The 16,447-nt window shown below is 44.3% G+C and overlaps 1 protein-coding gene across 2 annotated transcripts in view; it reads right to left on the reverse strand.

The window, feature by feature from the left end:
* The window catches only part of DCAF1 (DDB1 and CUL4 associated factor 1), a 39,227-nt gene that overhangs the window by 11,156 nt on the left and 11,624 nt on the right, over window positions 1-16,447 (reverse strand). For both annotated transcript variants that reach the window (XM_088459075.1, XM_088459076.1), the window contains exons 2-10: window positions 7,389-7,500; window positions 6,767-6,843; window positions 6,039-6,112; window positions 5,767-5,880; window positions 5,486-5,623; window positions 4,185-4,655; window positions 1,729-1,830; window positions 1,487-1,645; window positions 1,224-1,403 (exon numbers count right to left, since the gene is read on the reverse strand). In XM_088459075.1, the coding sequence (XP_088315201.1) occupies window positions 1,224-1,403; window positions 1,487-1,645; window positions 1,729-1,830; window positions 4,185-4,655; window positions 5,486-5,623; window positions 5,767-5,880; window positions 6,039-6,112; window positions 6,767-6,843; window positions 7,389-7,500 (1,427 nt within the window). The remainder of the gene's footprint in view (window positions 1-1,223; window positions 1,404-1,486; window positions 1,646-1,728; window positions 1,831-4,184; window positions 4,656-5,485; window positions 5,624-5,766; window positions 5,881-6,038; window positions 6,113-6,766; window positions 6,844-7,388; window positions 7,501-16,447) is intronic.

A 16,447-nucleotide genomic window follows, 5' to 3' on the forward strand; every position in this document is an offset into this window, starting at 1 on the left:
TACTCCCCCAATTCATCTGCTCTGCTACAGCAGTATCCCCGACCCTCCCCCACAGCTCAGTGCCCACCACTTACATCAGTGGTTCTCAAACTCTGTCCTCAGGACCTCAAACGGTTCACGTTTTCCAGTCTCCTGGCAGGTGCACAGGTGTATTCATTACTCACTGACACATTTCCCAGGTCACCCAGCAGGAGCACAGGTGTATTCATTACTCACTGACACATTTCCCAGGTCACACAGCAGGTGCACAGGTGTATTCATTACTCACTGACACATTTCCCAGGTCACCCAGCAGGAGCACAGGTGTACTCATTACTCACTGACACATTTCCCAGGTCACACAGCAGGAGCACCGGTGTATTCATTACTCACTGACACATTTCCCAGGTTACACAGCAGGAGCACAGGTGTAGTCACTACTCACTGACACATTTCCCAGGTCACCCAGCAGGAGCACAGGTGTAGTCACTACTCACTGACACATTTCCCAGGTTACCTAGCAGGTGCACAGGTGTATTCATAACTCACCGACACGTTTCCCAGGTCACCCAGCAGGTGCACAGGTGTAGTCATTACTCAGCGACATTTCCCAGGTCACCCAGCAGGTGCACAGGTGTAATCATTACTCACTGACACATTTCCCAGGTTACCTAGCAGGTGCACAGGTGTATTCATTACTCACCAACACGTTTCCCAGGTCACACAGCAGGTGCACAGGTGTGTTCATTACTCACTGACATTTCCCAGGTCACCCAGCAGTTGCACAGGTGTAATCACTACTCACTGACACATTTCCCAGGTTACCTAGCAGGTGCACAGGTGTGTTCATTACTCACTGACACATTTCCCAGGTCACCCAGCAGTTGCACAGGTGTACTCATTACTCACTGACACATTTCCCAGGTCACCCAGCAGTTGCACAGGTGTACTCATTACTCACTGACACACTTCCCAGGTCACCCAGCAGTTGCACAGGTGTATTCATTACTCACTAACACATTTTAAAAGATCCACAGGTGGAGCTAATTATTTAACTTGTGATTCTGTGAGGAGACCTGGAAAACATGCACTGTTTGGGGTCCTGAGGACAGAGTTTGAGAACCTGAGACTTAGATCATCACTCCGATGGTACTTGGGCACTGGCAGAGGAGTTACCTGCCCCAGGGTCCCGGATTTTTCTTCCCTCCTCTTATATACGAACCCTTTATCTACCCCCCACTTACCAGATTCACCAGGCGCCGCAGACCATCTTGACTATCAAACAGCTCCAGCACGGCCCGGAAGGAGAAGCAGATGGAGAAGAACATGGTGGCGTGACAGCAGCCGGAGGCGTGCGAGCATTCCATCAGCCAAAGGGTGTAACTCACCACATCCATCAGAACCTTGTGCGGGTGCATGCAGACCTAGGAGGGGCACAGGTCATCATCACTTCATCTAAACATTACCACCCATTTTACTCTCTCCAAATCCACATGGGAGAACGTACCCGTTCCATGGCGTCCTGGTTATAAGACAAGTAGTAGAGGCACATGGACACCCCGGTCGCCGCCATGGAAGGACGAGGAATCTCTAGCAGTTTCTGTACACCGCCATGAGCAACAAACTCTGCCGCAAACTTGTTGTGGAGCAGGAGAGAGGCCAAATGCTGCAGAGAGAGAGCCAGCTATGAGCGGAGCGTGCAGGGCCCACCACACAGAGAGAAACAGGAAAACGTCACCTCCACCTTACCTTTAGTGCCTCGAATGTCAGAAGAACGTCATTTGTTCGTTTCAGATCGATATAATACATCATCAGCTCACGGGAGCCCAACTGCATGAAAATGGGGAGCAGCTGGAGAGACACGGTGAGAGCCAGGCATTAACACCTCTATACAGTCATTCTCTGCCAATACAAACTGCACTAAGACACGGGGAACAGTTCTGTATCATATACAGGAAACAGACCCCCAGAACCTAGATCCACAGTCCATCATGCACCCCCTAATGTCTGTCATATGTGCAAAGTATCCCCATTACGCCTACAAGTTTGGGCTACAGTGTCCCTATCGCCTACAAGACCCATGTATGAACACCATCAGACTTCACGGTACCAGTGTCCTGGGCACCAGAAATAGATTATACGCTTCTGAACTGTACATCCCTGTCTAGCATATTGTGCACTATATAGTTATAAAATATAAGAAAATTTAACACATAACAGCGAATAGCGAACCTGAAATCTCTGTATGATACATTTCCTCTACTGTACTAATACCAGCTTTTTGGACCACTCATTCACCAGGTTTCTAGCTATTGTGTCTCTCCAAGCCTCATACCCCCTCCCATCCTCCTGTGTCTATCCAGCCTAATGTACCCCCAATCCCCCAGCTGGTATGATGGGTACAGTTCCTACTAATATTGGAGCGACCAGAAGACATTAGTAGTTCACAGGTAGCTGAGGGTCTCCTGACCACGGGGATCTGAGGTGAGAGCGTCCAGGGGAAGAGGTGAACGCCTCCGTTCGGCTCTTACTGTTAACATCACTGGCTGGGGACATTGATGTGGATATCAATTAAGCATTAAATAATAAGGGCTTGGAGTTGGGGGTCTTCCCTAACTCTAGAGTACAGCTGCTAGACTGAAAGGCTGATTATAGATCCCTCTAATTCATACATTAGAACATACAGCTCATATATTCTACCCTGGGCCTGTCATACATTATAACATACAGCTCGTATATTCTACCCTGGGCCTGTCATACATTATAACATACAGCTCGTATATTCTACCCTGGCCCTGTCATACATTATAACATACAGCTCGTATATTCTACCCTGGGCCTGTCATACATTATAACATACAGCTTGCATATTCTACCCTGCGCCTGTCATACATTATAACATACAGCTCGCATATTCTACCCTGGGCCTGTCATACATTATAACATACAGCTCGCATATTCTACCCTGGGCCTGTCATACATTATAACATACAGCTCGCATATTCTACCCTGGGCCTGTCATACATTATAACATACAGCTCGCATATTCTACCCTGCGCCTGTCATACATTAGAACATACAGCTCGCATATTCTACCCTGGGCCTGTCATACATTATAACATACAGCTCGTATATTCTACCCTGCGCCTGTCATACATTATAACATACAGCTCGTATATTCTACCCTAGGCCTGTCATACATTATAACATACAGCTCGTATATTCTACCCTGCGCCTGTCATACATTATAACATACAGCTCGGATATTCTACCCTGGCCCTGTCATACATTATAACATACAGCTCGCATATTCTACCCTGGGCCTGTCATACATTATAACATACAGCTCGTATATTCTACCCTGCGCCTGTCATACATTATAACATACAGCTCGTATATTCTACCCTAGGCCTGTCATACATTATAACATACAGCTCGTATATTCTACCCTGCGCCTGTCATACATTAGAACATACAGCTCGCATATTCTACCCTGGGCCTGTCATACATTATAACATACAGCTCGTATATTCTACCCTAGGCCTGTCATATATTATAACATACAGCTCGCATATTCTACCCTGCGCCTGTCATACATTAGAACATACAGCTCGCATATTCTACCCTGGGCCTGTCATACATTATAACATACAGCTCGTATATTCTACCCTGCGCCTGTCATACATTATAACATACAGCTCGTATATTCTACCCTAGGCCTGTCATACATTATAACATACAGCTCGTATATTCTACCCTGCGCCTGTCATACATTATAACATACAGCTCGGATATTCTACCCTGGCCCTGTCATACATTATAACATACAGCTCGTATATTCTACCCTGCGCCTGTAATACATTATAACATACAGCTCGTATATTCTACCCTGCGCCTGTCAGGCATTATAACATACAGCTCGTATATTCTACCCTGGGCCTGTCATACATTATAACATACAGCTCGTATATTCTACCCTGGGCCTGTCAGGCATTATAACATACAGCTTGCATATTCTACCCTGGGCCTGTCATACATTATAACATACAGCTCGTATATTCTACCCTGGGCCTGTCATACATTATAACATACAGCTCGTATATTCTACCCTGGGCCTGTCATACATTATAACATACAGCTCGTATATTCTACCCTGCGCCTGTCAGGCATTGGAAGTTCGATGCTATAACTGAGGAGCTTCTCACCTCCTGGTATTCTCCGAGCGGAGTGAGATACTGCAGAATCAGTCTCTGTTCAATGGCCGGCGTCAGAGGGGACAAGCTGTAGTTGGTGCCAATAACCCAGACGGACATCTCTGACCAGCTGCTGTTGGAGAGCTCACTGGGCGCTCGCTCAAACTCTGAGTAGGTGAGTTTCTGCTTCACCTTACGGTGAGCTTCCAGGTCCGCCTTTGTTCTGCGCGGTGGTCCTGTGCCGTCAGAATTAACGAGGACCCCAGATCCGAGGGAGGTTGCTGGCTGAAAAGAGAGGTCCAGATTTTCATCTTTAGGTCTCGCGTCCAGCGCGCTCTCTCCGTAGTCCATATCCACGGCCTCTTCATCCAGCGGGAGGAGTGGCTCACCCAGAGGTTTGCGCGGACTCGGGCGCTTTACGTCTGGCTTGCAGGTGGCTTCTCGGGACTGAAGTTCACGCAACCTGCGCAGCACAAGGCCGACCTACAGACAGACAGACAGCGGGGAAAAGCAGCGAAACGCCAACCGGTCAGAACAATCGCAGAAGTCAGGAAATAACTGGGCACAAAAACCTGTCACCGCCCTTAGCGCTGAGGCGACATCTACATTCGCACAATGATGTTGTGTTTGTAGTACTAAGACCATTTTCTTTCTTCAGAAGCATTATTTAGGAACATAGTATATACCGGTCTTAAATATATCGAAAAGTATAATATTCAGAATAAATGTATATTGGCCCCGCCAGCTTACTGTAAGGAGCCCTTTCCTCTCCTGCTTTCTTACAACTGAGCCCCCCAAAAAAAGAGGACCAGGACATTCCCGAGATCCTCGATATACAGATTCTGGGGCCTGATTCAGACCCGCTCGCGAGCGCTGAGCGCTCGCAAGCGGGTCGATGGTGCCCTAGTGCGCATGACGGAGGGAGCTCCGTCGTGCGCATGCGCGAGACCCGGGGAGCGACGGGGAAGCCGTCGCTCCGGGTCTCGCACCAAAGGGGGCGTGCTGTCAATGTTGATTGACAGCACGCCCCCTTTGGTGGGCGTGCCGGGGGCATGGCTGCCAGACGGAGGCGGTCCCATGGGAACGCCTACCGTCTGGGTCCGGCCCCACTGACATCACTAGTGATGTCAGTGGGAGTGATTTTGGCTCTGATAGAGCCAAAATCACTCCAGGGCTTCCGGCAGCGAGACCCTACCGCAGGGTCTCGTCGCAAGCCCGCTGGTCGCGATGGTCTTGACCATCATCATGAACGCATGCATAAGTTGCTCTGAATCAGGCCCTCTGTCCATTCAATGCATTATTTATTCACTTACCATCTGCGAGTTCTCGTCGCGGTAATTGGCGGCAATATCTTGGTTCTCCATAGCGCCACCAAGCAGTCCGATGGCGTAGGTGCGGAGAGGCTGCTCGGCTTCCCGGGACCACTTGAAAAGGTTTTCCACAATCCCTTCCTAATACCAAGATAGAGAGTTTAGAGTCACTGAGCTGCCACAGGGGTGGGGGGCTCCTCTACAATGGATGCAGAGCAAATCATTCCAATGTAAGAGAATAATCGCCCCCCTGTATCACAGTCAGATAGGGGGAGAGGACTCACTTTCTCCTGGAACACCACAGCAGTCTCCAACCCCGGCATTATGTCCAGTAACAGACGACAGGCCGCTGTGTTCAGCGGAGGCTCCCGGCTCGTCATGACGTACGCGTTCACTAGCTGAGGAGAAACCAAAGCTCACACTATACACAGGACGTACTAGAGAGGAGAAGCAGCACAGCCAACTACAGGAAGACTTAATCATACATACAAAATATCTTATTTTATCTATACCCCACATAAAGGCCAAATGCCCCCATACGTAGTGATACACTTACTGCGTTCATAAAGTCATCATTCTTAAAGAGAATACGTAGCAGGTGTCCCAGCATGCACTCTGGGTTTGCACGTCCTGGAAAAAAAATACAACAGCATTATGCAAAATAACTAAAGAACATTTTCTAGAAGTTGACACAAGCAGTTGCGCTAAGTAAGGAGCGATAGGGACGCTGTAGCCCAGGACTACGATTCGATTGGATCGTACAATTATCGCTACGTGGGACACAAAACATCTTAACGGGAAAGATTGTTTCCAAAAATTGTCCCCGTTTGTACATTTTCATCAACCGGTAGCTAAAAATAACTCTGTCACTGTGTGCGCGGACATACTGGGGCCGACTAAACAAGTGGGGAAGCCGCCAGAACGGCGTTGCGCTTTACCTCACAGAAGCAGAATAAATCCACCGCAACTGGCCATTATAAGCGCAATTTGAGTGGCTCACAGCCGCTAATGTGATTGAATCCGGCCCATTAACCATAATTAGGAGGTCCCTATTCTGTTAGATGCAGCTAGCGTTATCATATTGCCTTAGTAACGGTCAGTAAGTAGAGGTTTTACAATCTTTATAAGTAAATGCTCTATTTCCATCATAACGAGATCCCCCCCCACTAAATAAGTGTGTAAGCAAGATAACTGGGAGTCACAGAACAAAAATCTACTCATTATTTATAGGGTCGTAAAATGACATTTCCATGCGATTTACCCCTCCAATAACCATAACGTCACCTGGATGTCTGTCATCAAAGGGGTCAGGATCTCCCTTGCGGTACTCCTCTGTCTCCTTCTCAATCAGCTCCGACATCCTAGGTTACAAGGGGATTGTATGACTGTTCTAGACTTGTCAGACAGGAGCCCTACATGTGCAGGGTCAGGTTCTCTGCCCCAAAACACAGGTAATCCTCCTCTAAGGCAGGGGTGGGGAACCTTTTTTTCTGCCGAGGGCCATTTTGAATTATATAAAATTTTATTTGTGGATCCGGTGCAGGCCACACCCCGTCCGTGTGATGTCACACAGGAGGGACGAGGCCACAATCGCCAGTGTTTACGGCAAAGCCTGGAGCATCTGGAGGATGCTCCGGGGAGCTGTAAGGGCAGCGGTGTGATCGTCTGAAGCGTCCTAAGGATGCCCCAGGCGGCACTGCTGCATAGATCCTGTCAGGGTGCCAGTATAGGCACACTGCTGTCCAGATGAGGCTAGCAGAAAAAAAGCTCAGAGGACCAGACCAAATGATTCCGGGGGCCTTATACGCCCCCCAGGCCTGAGGTTCCCCATCCCTGCACTAAGCCATCATGCGCCTTACACAGAAATCCACATCATCAATAGTGGCCAGCCCCGTGTCTCTCTCACCTGGTTAACAAAGGCACCATGTCCTGCCCACCCCCGTGTCCAGACTCCCATTGCTCCAGCAAGGTGCTCAGCTCAGCCTTGGAGTCCACGTTTGTCCCCGAGGACGCCATGTCTGAAACACAGGACAAGGTGTGAGCCGGAGCATTCAGTGGCCCACAGCTTTATTAGGATCCTCTATATTAATACAGCAGAAAGGCAGGAAGAGGGGAATTCCTCAGTACGGCAGAAGTGTTCATTCTAGCACCCTGCACCTGTCAGACCCAGTGCAGTTCCCCTTCGCTGTCTGGGGTGTCGCTCTTTGCTCTGGTGCTTCTAGCACACTGTGGTCTGTATCTCGGCAGTGTGTTGCATCAGCTGAGTGTGCTAGAAGCACCAGAGCAGAGAACAACACCCCAGGCAGGAGAGAGGAACTGCACGGGCTGCGACAGGTGCAGGGTGATAGAATGAACGCTAAAGCAGATTCCATATAGATTCCGTATGCTAGCCACCATTATTGTAGATGTGACCAGCGACTAATAACCATGCCTTCCCGCTCAATAAGGCGTCATTGTGTCTCGTTCCGCCCCTTCTGTATCATGTGACTCATTTCAATGGGTCACATGACTGCTTGTTTTAAACATGAATTGTTTTTTGTCTGCCACCTTATGACCCATGGAAGGGTAATCTACAGATAAACACTGACGTCCGACAAATAATCTAAAGCCGCGTACCCACTAGACGATATAATGACCGATTGAACGATATCGTCAAGTTGTGCAGGTTCGGGGATGAGGGAGGGAGCCGGCACTGAACAATATTGTTAATGATATCGTCCAGTGTGTGCGCTCAATGTCGCTAAGGACACTAAGCGCACCACTGCCGAGGACACACTACAACATCGCTCATGGAGCGATATCGTTTAGGGGATACGCGGCTTAACAAATCATCCATTTATCTATTGGTAATAATTAAATGAATGGAAAACTTTCTAGTTTAGTAAATACCTTCCTAAATCATGCGAATTGTGAACAATTAAACAGAGGAAGTAACTAGTTTTCTTTTTAAAGTCTTGACCCATTGTTTCCCATCCGTTTCCCCGGCGTGTGCGCTACAATGAAATTAATTGCAGGAACCAATAGACGAATGATGGCCCATCCCCCAATCTGTCAGAATTATCTATATTTTACATATCTCCACCCAGGTTACTTGATAGTATCACTAGCACCAACCCCTTACACAGGTGCACCTGCAGGTAATGTGTGTATGGCATAATTATGCTGGGGCAAGAGATTCACTCCAGACATCACGGATATCGTCATCTGATGGCGTTAGCATGTGTGGGCACCACATTATTATCCTTTATTTATATGGGCAGCACCTAACAAGGTACATAAACAAATGTGCCAACAAGAAAACAGGGACTAACAGTGCAGGACAAGGACATGGTTTATACACATTGCTGCATCCGTGATCAGAACACGCACGTAAACTGTAACCAAGTGTTAGGCGTCGTGGTGAGAAGCAGGGCCCTGCTCGTGACAGCTTACATTATAAAGGGGATGGGGCAGACAGACAGGGGTGACACCGATGGGGGAGTCAGAGAGGAAGGACCATCCGCCATGCTCGCGTTACCAAGTCACAGCGACCTGCCGCCAGGTATAGACTACAGAGAACATGTACAGCCAGATTGTATAATAATCTGCATTCACAGAAATCCGTATGAAAAGGCCTCAACCTCATCACATATTTATGACTTTTTGATATATACCTGCACCTAAAGTGTACTTTTCGTGTACTTTTCCTATATACCTGCACCTAAAGTGTACTTTTCCTATATACCTGCACCTAAAGTGTACTTTGATATATACCTGCATCTAAAGTGTACTTTTCCTATATACCTGCACCTAAAGTGTACTTTTCCTATATACCTGCACCTAAAGTGTACTTTTCCTATATACCTGCACCTAAAGTGTACTTTTCCTATATACCTGCACCTAAAGTGTACTTTGATATATACCTGCACCTAAAGTGTACTTTTCATATATATACCTGCACCTAAAGTGTACTTTTCCTATATACCTGCACCTAAAGTGTACTTTTCATATATATACCTGCACCTAAAGTGTACTTTTCATATATACCTGCACCTAAAGTGTACTTTTCATATATATACCTGCACCTAAAGTGTACTTTGATATATATCTGCACCTAAAGTGTACTTTGATATATATCTGCACCTAAAGTGTACTTTTCATATATATACCTGCACCTAAAGTGTACTTTTCATATATATACCTGCACCTAAAGTGTACTTTTGATATATATACCTGCACCTAAAGTGTACTTTTCCTATATACCTGCACCTAAAGTGTACTTTTCCTATATACCTGCACCTAAAGTGTACTTTTCCTATATACCTGCACCTAAAGTGTACTTTTCCTATATACCTGCACCTAAAGTGTACTTTTCATATATATCTGCACCTAAAGTGTACTTTTCATATATACCTGCACCTAAAGTGTACTTTTCATATATACCTGCACCTAAAGTGTACTTTTGATATATACCTGCACCTAAAGTGTACTTTTCATATATACCTGCACCTAAAGTGTACTTTTCATATATACCTGCACCTAAAGTGTACTTTTGATATATACCTGCACCTAAAGTGTACTTTTCATATATACCTGCACCTAAAGTGTACTTTTCCTATATATCTGCACCTAAAGTGTACTTTTGATATATATACCTGCACCTAAAGTGTACTTTTCCTATATACCTGCACCTAAAGTGTACTTTTCCTATATACCTGCACCTAAAGTGTACTTTTCCTATATACCTGCACCTAAAGTGTACTTTTCCTATATACCTGCACCTAAAGTGTACTTTTCCTATATACCTGCACCTAAAGTGTACTTTTCCTATATACCTGCACCTAAAGTGTACTTTTCCTATATACCTGCACCTAAAGTGTACTTTTCCTATATACCTGCACCTAAAGTGTACTTTTCCTATATACCTGCACCTAAAGTGTACTTTTCCTATATACCTGCACCTAAAGTGTACTTTTCCTATATACCTGCACCTAAAGTGTACTTTTGATATATATACCTGCACCTAAAGTGTACTTTTCCTATATACCTGCACCTAAAGTGTACTTTTCCTATATACCTGCACCTAAAGTGTACTTTTCCTATATACCTGCACCTAAAGTGTACTTTTCCTATATACCTGCACCTAAAGTGTACTTTTCCTATATACCTGCACCTAAAGTGTACTTTTCCTATATACCTGCACCTAAAGTGTACTTTTCCTATATACCTGCACCTAAAGTGTACTTTTCCTATATACCTGCACCTAAAGTGTACTTTTCATATATATACCTGCACCTAAAGTGTACTTTTCCTATATACCTGCACCTAAAGTGTACTTTTCATATATATACCTGCACCTAAAGTGTACTTTTCCTATATACCTGCACCTAAAGTGTACTTTTCCTATATATCTGCACCTAAAGTGTACTTTTCATATATATACCTGCACCTAAAGTGTACTTTTCATATATATACCTGCACCTAAAGTGTACTTTTCATATATATACCTGCACCTAAAGTGTACTTTTCATATATATACCTGCACCTAAAGTGTACTTTTCATATATATACCTGCACCTAAAGTGTACTTTTCCTATATACCTGCACCTAAAGTGTACTTTTCATATATACCTGCACCTAAAGTGTACTTTTCATATATACCTGCACCTAAAGTGTACTTTTCCTATATATCTGCACCTAAAGTGTACTTTTCATATATATCTGCACCTAAAGTGTACTTTTCCTATATACCTGCACCTAAAGTGTACTTTTCATATATACCTGCACCTAAAGTGTACTTTTCATATATACCTGCACCTAAAGTGTACTTTTCATATATATACCTGCACCTAAAGTGTACTTTTCATATATACCTGCACCTAAAGTGTACTTTTCCTATATATCTGCACCTAAAGTGTACTTTTCCTATATATCTGCACCTAAAGTGTACTTTTCCTATATACCTGCACCTAAAGTGTACTTTTCCTATATATCTGCACCTAAAGTGTACTTTTCCTATATACCTGCACCTAAAGTGTACTTTTCCTATATACCTGCACCTAAAGTGTACTTTTCATATATATCTGCACCTAAAGTGTACTTTTCATATATATCTGCACCTAAAGTGTACTTTTCCTATATACCTGCACCTAAAGTGTACTTTTCCTATATATCTGCACCTAAAGTGTACTTTTCCTATATACCTGCACCTAAAGTGTACTTTTCCTATATACCTGCACCTAAAGTGTACTTTTCATATATACCTGCACCTAAAGTGTACTTTTCATATATATCTGCACCTAAAGTGTACTTTTCCTATATACCTGCACCTAAAGTGTACTTTTCCTATATATATATACCTGCACCTAAAGTGTACTTTTGATATATACCTGCACCTAAAGTGTACTTTTCATATATACCTGCTCCTAAAGTGTACTTTTCATATATATCTGCACCTAAAGTGTACTTTTCCTATATACCTGCACCTAAAGTGTACTTTTGATATATACCTGCACCTAAAGTGTACTTTTGATATATACCTGCACCTAAAGTGTACTTTTCCTATATACCTGCACCTAAAGTGTACTTTTGATATATACCTGCACCTAAAGTGTACTTTTCATATATACCTGCACCTAAAGTGTACTTTTCCTATATACCTGCACCTTAAGTGTACTTTTCATATATATCTGCACCTAAAGTGTACTTTTCATATATATCTGCACCTAAAGTGTACTTTTGATATATACCTGCACCTAAAGTGTACTTTGATATATACCTGCACCTAAAGTGTACTTTTCATATATACCTGCACCTAAAGTGTACTTTTCATATATACCTGCACCTAAAGTGTACTTTTCATATATATATATACCTGCACCTAAAGTGTACTTTTGATATATACCTGCACCTAAAGTGTACTTTTGATATATACCTGCACCTAAAGTGTACTTTTGATATAAGTTACAAACATGTAAGTGTAAGTAAATACAACACTCATTGCACTGTGTGGGTCCATTCCCAGTAACATTATACTCACGGCGTGCATTTGTGCCAACGATTTCTAGCCACGGCTTTATCCATATCAGTATGCTAAAGCACGTCACCGCACTGCCTAAATCCACTGATCTGTATGGAAGCATACTGCATACATACTGAGAGTTTACCCCAGTACTTTCTCCCCCAATATGAACACACCATTCATTTCAGTGCAGCTGTCACAACATGTAAAATTTCCATTGAAATGAATGGGCCACTGACACCACATTGTTTATCGATCAGAAAAATATATATATATTTATACCTAACAACTATTGTGTGATCCCCTGAGTCTCCCCTCATCACTAACCAATCACATCAGAGTGCACCCACAGCACAAGGGTATAGGAAGAGCCCTAGTACCTTCCAGCGAGGGGCCCACAGCCCCCAATAGTGTCTCTAGGCTTGTGCTGGCCAGCTATTATAGGGGACCCACACTTGCATTACAGTAAATACGCAGCATTATCACATCCTGTTTTCACTTAATGACAACAAAAAAAACCCAGTGGGAAATGGGTGTAAAATTCTATACACGCTCAGCAGCAGCCTCCATGGGGAAATGTCATGAATGCCGCATTTGTGGCTACTTTATAGGTTAGTTACACTCTTGTACAAATAACATTTGCTGCACACAGCAGAAGACAGAATAGATTGCATGCAAAGCTCTGACCTCAGTGCGCTACTAAAGACATCCACCAGGGGGGGTAAGATCACACACGTGGGGGGAGGAGAGTTCCCAGCGTGTGTGTGAGTAGTGTGTGTGTGTATATATGTGTGTGTGTATATATGTGTGCGTGTATATATGTGTGCGTATATATGTGTGTGTGTGTATATATATGTGTGTGTGTGTATATATATGTGTGTGTGTGTGTAGGTGTATATATGTGTGTGTGTGTAGGTGTATATATGTGTGTGTGTGTGTAGGTGTACCCTAACACATGGCACCTGCATATTAATAAAAACAATTTCAAACAAATAATTGTCTTATAGAGGGAAACACCTCCTTTTTCAGCTACACTAGTAACCGATTCAGAGCGATAAATACTGACTCTACCAATCTGCAAATGGAGTGTGTGTGTGTGTGTGTGTGTGTGTGTGTAGTGTGTGTGTGTATGTGTGTGTATGTGTGTGTATGTGTGTGTGGGAGCAGACACCACAAAAGTGAGCGGAGAGACCAGCAGCACAGAGGCAGGATAGAGGCGCTGCCCGGGGTGTGACAGGAGCAGGGTGCTAGATGGGCCCAGTGGTTCTCATCTGCCGTCACAGTCTATGTTACTGTAATATCTGTGCAGAGAGGTGGCTGGGCGCAAACTTTTCCCATGTAAAGACTCGTCATTTGTTTCCTGAGCTCCCCTGTATCCTATACTGCACTAAGACCGATGCATCAAGCTGACCCAGAGACCCCGAGTAATCTGCCAAGACTAATACAATACACACTGATCCCATACATGCAGCCTTACCAGGGACCACGGCTGTGCTCTATGAGATAAGTCACAGCACATGTATGTTATATGGGTCAGTAACACCGGCACTATGAGAAGTCACAGCACATGTATGTTATAGGGGTCAGTGACACTGGCTCTATGAGATCAGTCACAGCACATGTATGTTATAGGGGTCAGTGACACTGGCTCTATGAGATCAGTCACAGCACATGTATGTTATATGGGTCAGTAACACTGGCACTATGAGATCAGTCACAGCACATGTATGTTATATGGGTCAGTAACACCGGCACTATGACATAAGTCACAGCACATGTATGTTATATGGGTCAGTAACACCGACACTATGAGAAGTCACAGCACATGTATGTTATATGGGTCAGTAACACCGACACTATGAGAAGTCACAGCACATGTATGTTATATGGGTCAGTAACACCGACACTATGAGAAGTCACAGCACATGTATGTTATATGGGTCAGTAACACTGGCACTATGAGATAAGTCACAGCACATGTATGTTATAGGGGTCAGTGACACTGGCTCTATGAGATCAGTCACAGCACATGTATGTTATATGGGTCAGTAACACTGGCTCTATGAGATCAGACACAGCACATGTATGTTATAGGGGTCAGTGACACTGGCACTATGAGATAAGTCACAGCACATGTATGTTATATGGGTCAGTAACACCGGCACTATGAGAAGTCACAGCACATGTATGTTATATGGGTCAGTAACACTGGCACTATGAGATAAGTCACAGCACATGTATGTTATAGGGGTCAGTGACACTGGCTCTATGAGATCAGTCACAGCACATGTATGTTATATGGGTCAGTAACACTGGCTCTATGAGATCAGACACAGCACATGTATGTTATAGGGGTCAGTGACACTGGCTCTATGAGATCAGTCACAGCACATGTATGTTATATGGGTCAGTAACACCGGCACTATGACATAAGTCACAGCACATGTATGTTATATGGGTCAGTAACACCGACACTATGAGAAGTCACAGCACATGTATGTTATATGGGTCAGTAACACCGACACTATGAGAAGTCACAGCACATGTATGTTATATGGGTCAGTAACACTGGCACTATGAGATAAGTCACAGCACATGTATGTTATAGGGGTCAGTGACACTGGCTCTATGAGATCAGTCACAGCACATGTATGTTATATGGGTCAGTAACACTGGCTCTATGAGATCAGACACAGCACATGTATGTTATAGGGGTCAGTGACACTGGCACTATGAGATAAGTCACAGCACATGTATGTTATATGGGTCAGTAACACCGGCACTATGAGAAGTCACAGCACATGTATGTTATATGGGTCAGTAACACTGGCACTATGAGATAAGTCACAGCACATGTATGTTATAGGGGTCAGTGACACTGGCTCTATGAGATCAGTCACAGCACATGTATGTTATATGGGTCAGTAACACTGGCTCTATGAGATCAGACACAGCACATGTATGTTATAGGGGTCAGTGACACTGGCTCTATGAGATAAGTCACAGCACATGTATGTTATATGGGTCAGTAACACTGGCACTATGAGATAAGTCACAGCACATGTATGTTATATGGGTCAGTAACACTGGCACTATGAGATAAGTCACAGCACATGTATGTTATATGGGTCAGTAACACTGGCACTATGAGATAAGTCACAGCACATGTATGTTATATGAGTCAGTAACACCGGCACTATGAGATCAGTCACAGCACATGTATGTTATATGGGTCAGTAACACCGGCACTATGAGATAAGTCATGGCACATGTATGTTATATGGGTCAGTAACACTGGCACTATGAGAAGTCACAGCACATGTATGTTATAGGGGTCAGTGACACTGGCTCTATGAGATCAGTCACAGCACATTTATGTTATATGGGTCAGTAACACTGGCACTATGAGATAAGTCATGGCACATGTATGTTATATGGGTCAGTAACACTGGCACTATGAGATAAGTCACGGCACATGTATGTTATATGGGTCAGTAACACTGGCACTATGAGATAAGTCACAGCACATGTATGTTATATGGGTCAGTAACACCGGCACTATGAGAAGTCACAGCACATGTATGTTATATGGGTCAGTAACACCGGCACTATGAGAAGTCACAGCACATGTATGTTATATGGGTCAGTAACACCGGCACTATGAGATCAGTCACAGCACATGTATGTTATATGGGTCAGTAACACTGGCACTATGAGATCAGTCACAGCACATGTATGTTATATGGGTCAGTAACACTGGCACTATGAGATCAGTCACAGCACATGTATGTTATATGGGTCAGTAACACTGGCACTATGAGATAAGTCACAGCACATGTATGTTATAGGAGTCAGTAACACCGGCACTATGAGATCAGTCACAGCACATGTATGTTATATGGGTCAGTAACACCGGCACTATGAAATCAGTCACAGCATATGTATGTTATATGGGTCAGTAACAC

Source organism: Taudactylus pleione, unplaced genomic scaffold, assembly GCF_031769625.1.
Source record: "Taudactylus pleione unplaced genomic scaffold, aTauple2 ptg000893l, whole genome shotgun sequence".
NCBI lineage: Eukaryota > Metazoa > Chordata > Amphibia > Anura > Myobatrachidae > Taudactylus > Taudactylus pleione.